Raw genomic sequence first — 8,808 nt, 5'->3', positions numbered from 1 at the left:
AAAAGAAAAAGGGCGAAAAAATTAAAAAGTAAAATAAAGGAGTATAAAAGGGAATTAAATAATCTTCAGATCGAAATTGATAACCTTATAATAAAAAGGATAGAAATAAGAATAAATATAAACAAGTTGGAGTTAAACTTAAAAAATTTATAAATGCCTGGAAAACCATATTATGACTTAAAAAAATTAAAGCTGTTGAAAGAAAAAATGGAGAATGAAGTTGAAAAATTAAAAAGATATTTAGAAACAACAGAAAGTGTAGAAATAAAAGAAGTTTTTGAAGATTTGAGAAATTATATTAAAGAAAAAGACAAACAGATAAAAGATTTTATATACAATAATCTATGCAAAAAAGAATATTATAAACTAAAACAAGATTGAAAAACTATAAAATTGAAATCAGAATTATAAATACCTAGTAATAGTAGAAATGGTCAACACTTTTGATTATGAATTTGCAAATTATTTAAATAAAGCACCACCAATCGAATCTATACAAATTATAAACTTATTCAAAGTAAAGTATGAAGAGTTAATAGAAATTTCGAAAAAGAAATTAAAAGAAAAGTCAAAAAAAAAATTGGTATCAGAGCCAAGTTAACGATTAAGGATAACACTTTCTCTTTAAGCAACACTTTTAGTGATACGCTTTTTAAATCTGTAAATCTGTACGAAGATGTATCTATACAGTAGATGGACCCCAAAATATGCTTGTATTACATTATAAACACGCAATAATATATAAAACCAAACATTTAACAAGTAATAACATATATAAATGGCGATGAGTGACAGTACACATATGTGTAAAAGAACCACAACCTAAACACGATATTTAAAGGAGAATATATATTATATATATGTGCAATAATATTAGACAGGATCAACAAAAAATAGATATAATTTTGTGTGCAATAATATTAATGTAAACAACGCATACATATACATATTTATCCAAAAAAATTAAATCAAATATTTTTTATAACTAAATTATGAATAATTTTGATATTATTTGTTGGAATAAATTGTTTTATAATCTAAATAATCTATATTGAATCACCAAAAATTATATATCATAGTACAAAATGAAAGAATTGTCGTCTTAGTATCTTGGAAATCAAAATTTTGAAGTTATTATATTTATATTTGAGTATGCCACCTATTAAATTTTAAAATTTAAATAAAAATAATATCTAAAACTCATAAAGATAATATCTGATTTTATTTTCATTTAATTTCAAATCAAAAGTAATTATGACTTATTCAATTTAGTATTTATAACAATAAATTAATTACTGTTATATAAGTAATTTAATTTGAAATAACATAATTTATGATTATAATTAATATATGTATTGCTCACAAATAAATATAAAATTAAATAATTTTTTAATATTTAACAATTAACCAATTTAAAATAATAATTTTTTTTAAATATATATGTTATTATATCTAATTTAATTTCAATTGATTTTCAATTGAACCTTTGATTCATTAAGTTTTTATTTCTATCAATTCCATAATTAGTTCAACTTTCACAATCTTGATTTTTTATTGGTTTTATTTTTAACAAAATGAATGAATAAATAGAATACACATTCTTAAACATATATATTTTCCTAAATATGTTCATACCTGGTTACTATAATTTAGACCACGAGCATGAATTTTCCTATTAAGCCTTGAGAAATGGGGATTTGTCATTTTGATTGGACCACTTTAAATGATGTGCATCATATCATACCGAATGGCATGATGAGGTAACCCATCATAAGATATGGGTAATTTTTGTCCATTTTTTATGATTATTATATAGAAACCACTTAGAATCTGTTAACCATGACAAGAAAACGTTACCACTATTGTACTAAAGATTCTGAAACAGTGTATATGTAGCTGAAAATGATTTCTCAAAAGATCTTTTCTTGGTTTTCATCATCATCAACTAAACAGACCACCACAGCTTCTCGTGATACTTTAGCCAGAAATTCTATTTTTAATATAATTATCAATTATTCTTGGATTGATATAACAATTAAATTATCTTTAATTAAGTAGTATAACCTTGTGGAATCAACTGCTCATTTTCAGTCAAGTTTGCGTGCGATTCCTTTTTAATTCCATTTACTTTTACTATTAATTAAGAAATGGATTTCTTTGAATTTATGTCATATCAAAATATAATAAATATAATACGTTACAATAAGATACGATAATAAATTAAAAGCTAGGTTCATTCTTCAAAATTAAAAATTAAACAAAAAAGTAATTACTAATTACAAGTATATTTTAAAACACATGTTAAATACATTTAAAAGAGCTTCTTTAGATTTCTAACATATGACCGACACTAAAATGATTGAAAAATATATTACTTAATATGTATATTATATATTTTAATTTTAATGTACAAACACTTTGTAATTTGAGTATAAATTGTCGTAATTACATATATACACACAAAATTTATCATTAAATTAAAAGTTTATATAAATAAATAACGATTGATATAATTACTTATTTTTTGTGATAGCATTTTTGATAATCAAATATCAAAAACAAAGTGAAGTTAGTAAAATAAAAAAATGGTTGGTCCTCTAAAAAATTTTGTATATCAAAGAGTAGAGTAATTATCCAATTTAATTTTTGAAATTTTTAAAATTGAATATTTTAGTCTTTAATTTTTAAAATATACAAAAAAAAATTAATTCTGACAAAAAATCAGAAAAGTTTTATTTTTGTTAATGACAAACGAAAAATGTTGATATGAAAACCTGAATTAGCATAAGTTGTATTGTTTTTTTTTAATTTGTCTTGCTTGCACATCTGGACAAGATTATTTTATTTGCATACGTGGACAACCAACTTTCAAGTGTATTAATCTAAACTTTCATATAAGTATTTTTCGTTTGTTGTTGACAAAAAAAAATCAAAAACTGTTTTATCAGTTAAATTTAAGAGAATTTTTTGTACATTTCAAAAATTAAAAAATTAAAGTATCCGATCTTAACAATTTCAAAGGCTCATTTGAGTAATTAGTCTTGAAAGTATAAAAATGGTTTTCCTCCTCAAAACCCCAACTTCACTTGCTCTACGTTAACCTCTACACTACTGTACTACACTTTAAATCTCTCTCTCTCTCTCTCTCTCAAATGTTAATAGTAGCAAGCTTGTTTTCTCAGCATAATAGCCTACCAAACAAAACCTCTGCTACACTACTCTAACCCCTACCCCTTCCTTTTCTCGTGTTCTATCTTGTCATCTAGTGATTTAAACTAGTACATTATTAGTACTATTAGGCTCTCTTCTTGAGAGATACATAAAAATCAGCACATAAAAGGGGAAGATTATGCCAAGTTTTTTGAGGCAGTTAAGTTCAAAGGAGCCTTGGAAATCAACATCAAACAGGTGGAGTGGTAGCAGAACCAGATACAACAACAACAACAACAACAGCAGCAGCATTGGTGAGAGTGTGAATCAAAGCATGGAAGATTTGAACATGTATTATGGTGGTGGGAATAATAAAGAGGAGATTACTAATAATGGGGTTATGGTGAGGAAGAGGGTGATGGTGGTTGTTGATGGAACTTCACATTCAAAGCATGCAATGATGTGGGCTCTAACACATGTTGCTAATAAGGGTGATTTGCTCACTCTTCTTCATGTTGTTCCTCTTGACAAGGCTTCTGAATCTTATTCTTGTTCAACTTACCTTGTCAACTATCTTGGATCCCTTTGCAAAGATTGCAAGCCAGAGGTATATATGTATGTTTTTGGGGAAAATTAAGGTTAATGCTTAATGTGTTGTTACCCTTTTAGCATGTTCTGTTTTTAGTCTGGTAGATCTTGATTCTTATGTATAGTTAAGTGGATTTATTCAATGCTGTTCAAGAAGATTGAAGTAACAACTAACAAGTTCCTTTTTTTTTTTTTTTTTTCATTTTTTAATTTTAAATATTTCTTTTGCGGTGAATCCCCCAAAACAACTTTTTTCTCTCTTTTCTGAGTTCTCTTGCATGAGTGCATTATTTTATACACTTTCCACAGAGTAATCATGGGAAGTGTTCAGATTTTTCAGCTTTTCTTTTTACCATATTATTCCCATCTTTGTTGTTGTTCTGTTCACTTCTCCAATAAAATAAAATAAAATAAAATCACTGATCTTGAGTGTTATGGTGTGTAACATGGACATAGGTGGAAGTGGAAGCCCTTGTAATTCAAGGGCCAAAACTGGCTACAGTGATGAGCCAAGTAAAGAAGTTAGAGGTCTCTGTCCTTGTACTGGGCCAAAAGAAGCCATCTTCTTTCTTTAGCTGGTGAGATCTACACACCGACAATTTCCAACCTGTGATGTCAATATTTTTCATATGAGAAATAATTTAATTATCTTAAAACTCATTCTCTAATCGTCTGAAAAAGATGTCTATAGGGTACATCATTACTGTTTTTTCAATTTTTTATAAGAATATAAATTTGTTTTTAATTATTATTATATTATTACAGCCTTTGTGGAAGCAGCGATAACAGCGGCACAGAGGAGTTTGTGGAGCATTGCATCAATAATGCAGATTGCTTGACGATTGGAGTGAGGAAGAGAAGCCAGGGCACGAATGGCTATCTTATCAGCACTAGGTGGCGGAAGAACTTTTGGCTTCTTGCTTAGATGCAGATTTCATAAGAGGGGTAAAATGGGAAAATTAACCTAATATATAAGTTTGGAGCCTTGGAGGGGTGTTACCTATAAAACTATTTTAGCATGTAACTAGTTCTAACTATATCGTCGTCCTTGTACCAATGTAATCATATGATGTCATCTTTGTAAGTCTATGTTACCTGAGAATATGATTAAGAAGCAACCTGCCCATGCTTGCCAATAATTTTTCTTTCTTTCTTTGGGTAGAGCCAGAAAAAGTTATTTCTAGTATTGTCCCATCACATTTTAATTCACGGGGCATCTGTAATATTATGAAATATAAAAATAAAAATGATAACCTATAATAACAGAAAACCATCTACATTGCATGTAAGAGTAAGATCATGTGCATTGGCAAATACCCGCGACAAAATAAACCAAATTCATTTGCTTCCGAAGAGAAGCAGCTAGTTTGCAGTTTGGAAAACCAACAAATAACAATAATGAATAATTGCCTGTGGCATACAATCATACAGTCCATAACAATGGCAACAAGGTAATAAAATAAATAACGGCGAAATAATTATGGTAGAAAATAGAGAAGTGACACAAAGATGGTGGGTTAAAGATAAAAAGGAAGGGGGCGGGGGAAGCAAAGGGAGAAGCAAAAAAAAAAAAAGACTTGTATTAGAAATTGTGGGTAATTATCTAACAGAATAAATAACCATAAGTCACTGATATAATTTTGTATCTATCACTGTTACTATTACTGCCTACCAAATGGCAGAAACCTGGTACTCGTTGGCTAAGCCAATTACCAATTAGACCTTATCATCTAATTTATCATTTACAAGAGGAAGCAGCTCCATCTTACTCCGAGGGGTCTTTGGCGTCCGAGGAGTTCCCGGAACAGATGAAGACTGTTGCGATAGCATCTGCCTCACATAGCCATAGAATGTACATCCAACAAGAGTAATACCACATCCAACAGCATTCATATATGAAATCGGGTTCCTGAATATCAGCCATGAAACAAGAACAGCAACCGCAACCTGCATGCAAAACATGATATAGTTAATCTGAAAGAAGCAGAATAAGTACAATAGTAAATCACTCGATTTAGATACCAAAAGAAAAAATGAGGGATCATGATGTAATAAGATTTGAGTTAGGCTTCAACATTAACGAAAAGCATAAACAAGCAAAGTTGGAAATTGAATATGAGTAACTTCATTGAAGCTAAGAACTGCGGTTATGGCAAATAACAACATGGAATTTGAATTCAAGAGACTGGTGAAATATATTAAGCTTCAAGCATTTGAATCTGCCTGATAGATCTCACCTTAAGGTTTCCAGCGACATTGAATGTCACAGCAGTGGTGGAGTGAATCACGTAGAAAATGGAAAAGTTAAGACAGAAAGCCAAAACCCCAGAACTAAAAATGATAATGAGGGCCGACCAAGGACTTGGATGAGTACTTAGCCAGTCAATAATGCCATTGCCTTCAAGTAACAAAGCAGGAAGAGCCAAGATCATAGTTGCGAAAGGTGCCATGTAATAAACTGTGTTTATGCTGAAGAGACATGGAAAGAAAAATTAGCTTGTGTACTGCTGACAATGAATACCAAATTAATTCAAAGAATCCACAATTGCCAAGTAGAACAATAAAAAATTACAGCATAGCTAACACAAATACAAAGGTGAGACAAATATCACCCATTAAACCGTGGCAACACTTCTTTTTTCATGCAAATATACAAAAGGAAACTCAAAAGATATTGTCGACAATTCAGCAGTGTATATTGATCAGAAATGCCTCCATAGATGCTAAAACACAGACTACTGATCTATAACAACAAAGATTTCCATACTCTTGCTACAATTGCATCCTTTAGGAGCTGAATTGAAAGCCAAAAAATAAAAAAATAAATTGAAGAGAAAGTTGGAGAGAAAACTGCCTGATAGAACATATATCACTAGTGCATTCCACCAAAACGATTACACGGTAGAATGGAATATTTTAAATTGTAGATGCCTAAAATTAGTAAAATATGATTGACATGGCTAAATAAGTTGGTGCAAACCTTTTTTCTTTTATGAGTGCAAGTAACATTCAGCAATTTCTATTCTAGTATATGTATGCAGTTGTAGTCGTACTTGTAGGGGGGAGGGGGGCGGGGGGATTCGCTATCCATAAAAAAATGAGTATCTTTTGCAGACATGCAAATAACTTATATCATTGTATGCCCTATAGATGCTGGGAAACCATAAATGCAAGCATAGAAACTGCACCTGTCAAACTTGTATCCGTGCAGCAGAGATTCTGCTAGGATAGTCTTTGTAGATGTAGCCAAGCAGCCAAACAAGGCAGCACAAAATCCAAAGGCATTAAAACTAAGCTCTGTTACAGATGTAAGAAGAATCCCTCCAACAATGGGTATAAGAGAACACCAAATACGCCATTCAAAATACTTCCTCCATACCAGCCATTGCAAAACAACTGTACAAGTTCATCAAAATCTGATTAATGTACCCTTGCAGTTTCAACATATAGCAGATAGCAAATATGAAATGTTACTGAATATTGAGCCTTACCTGTGGTTGCAGGGGTAAACGATTTTATTGTCTGCATAAAAGAAACTGGAATGTATCGTAGGCTCACATTCCCTAGCACTATGTTAATACAGAACACAAAGGACATGGGAAAGATTCTTCTCCAGCGATCTTCAGGGTCAACAGTTATGAGTGGCTTAACCTTCAGCACGTGAATTACCACATATGCTCCAATGGCTGAGCAGATAAAGTGGACACATGAGACTGATAGTGGAAACTTGAAATCCAATTTCTGAAATACATCAAGAAATAAAATACAAAGGAAGTACTTGTTATAAACTTATAATCCATGTAACTTCATGTGACTTTTTGATATGATGATTGAAATAGCCAGTGCCAGAAAGAAGTCCTACACACATATATTTGGATTGTTTTTAAGCAGTGATAATGATTAATTAACCTTTTCTTCTTATAGATGGAACAAGTAAATAAAAGATCTAAACTAAATTGCGTATTGTAGATGGTAAATACCAGGCGAAAGCCTAATGAGCGTGGATGAAAAAGACATTTCCAAAAGCTTCAAAGCTACAATTATTTATTTGCAAATTTATTACACATAATGCCAGTCAGGATCAACTTTTCATGCATTTCGAAGCCATAATAAATTGTATCCTGGCGTGTGATAGTCATATTACTTGATTATTATGATTAATTTGAGCTGTTTAAGTCCTTATGACGAATCAAAGATCCAGCAAATAAATTTGCAACGATTAGCAAGCATCAAATACATCTGAAATGCAATCATGAAGAGGAAAACCAACAGTGTTCATAAATCAAATCCAACATGTTCCAAACCCCGTCTAATATAAAACTTAGGTATTCATTGCGATTAAATCAACAACACGAACACAAAATTAGTGGTCGAGTATGTGGATCAGCAAGAATTCAGATATTGCAACAGGTCTAGCTCAATGAACTGTATGAATCAAAAGGTAACGCCTAAAATTATAAAAACAATACAAGAAAACAGTAACGCATAGCATTTCTGAGCCTCACTCGGACGGATTTCTAATATAGCAAACATGAATCCTGAGCTGCATGCCACCGGTGGAATCTAACAGAACTAAACAGATCACAAATTTTCTCGGTATTACGAACATACAAACTTAAAAAACAAAATGAAATCACATAAAACAAGAAGAAAATTGCAGGATTCGTCATTTCTGTTATGAATTCGAAATACAAAAACAGGATGAGGTTTATATATACATATACAAGAGAAGAGAATTTCAGTGGGAAACCTGGAAGATCCACTTGTTAACGATGATAACGGTGACATTGAAAGCCCACCATTGAAGAATGGACTACCGCTACTAGTGTGAAGAATAATACAATACGAATGGAAGAAGAAGAAGAGAGATGGTGGTGGTAACGGTGAATGAGGCACCTCTTCCCACACTCATGCGATTTGCGTCCTCACTCTTTTCTCTCTCTCTCTCTGGCGTTTCCTTTTAGCAAAAAATCGAAACGTTTCAACTTTCCCCTCTCTGGGAATGGTTTTGTAATTTCGATTTTGATTTGTAAGGTCAAGTGAAGGTCCCATTGACGTTACTCTCCTCCG

At 31.2% G+C, this 8,808-nt stretch overlaps 2 protein-coding genes across 2 annotated transcripts; one reads left to right on the top strand and one right to left on the bottom strand.

The window, feature by feature from the left end:
* LOC107606062 lies at positions 3,456-4,905 on the top strand (the record flags this gene model as incomplete). The annotated part of the gene is given in 3 exon segments (XM_016308028.1): positions 3,456-3,757; positions 4,195-4,316; positions 4,504-4,905. Coding segments are annotated over 3 exon segments (584 nt in total), but the record flags the coding sequence as incomplete, so codon positions are not given.
* On the bottom strand, positions 5,055-8,551 carry LOC107606059 (UDP-galactose transporter 1; the record flags this gene model as incomplete). Its single annotated transcript, XM_016308027.2, is given in 5 exon segments — positions 5,055-5,685; positions 5,976-6,207; positions 6,927-7,134; positions 7,230-7,479; positions 8,489-8,551. Coding segments are annotated over 5 exon segments (984 nt in total), but the record flags the coding sequence as incomplete, so codon positions are not given.

This window comes from Arachis ipaensis, chromosome B07, assembly GCF_000816755.2.
Source record: "Arachis ipaensis cultivar K30076 chromosome B07, Araip1.1, whole genome shotgun sequence".
NCBI classification, from domain to species: domain Eukaryota; kingdom Viridiplantae; phylum Streptophyta; class Magnoliopsida; order Fabales; family Fabaceae; genus Arachis; species Arachis ipaensis.
Note: the sequence above shows the minus strand (reverse complement) of the source record. Positions and strands in the feature narration are given on the sequence as shown.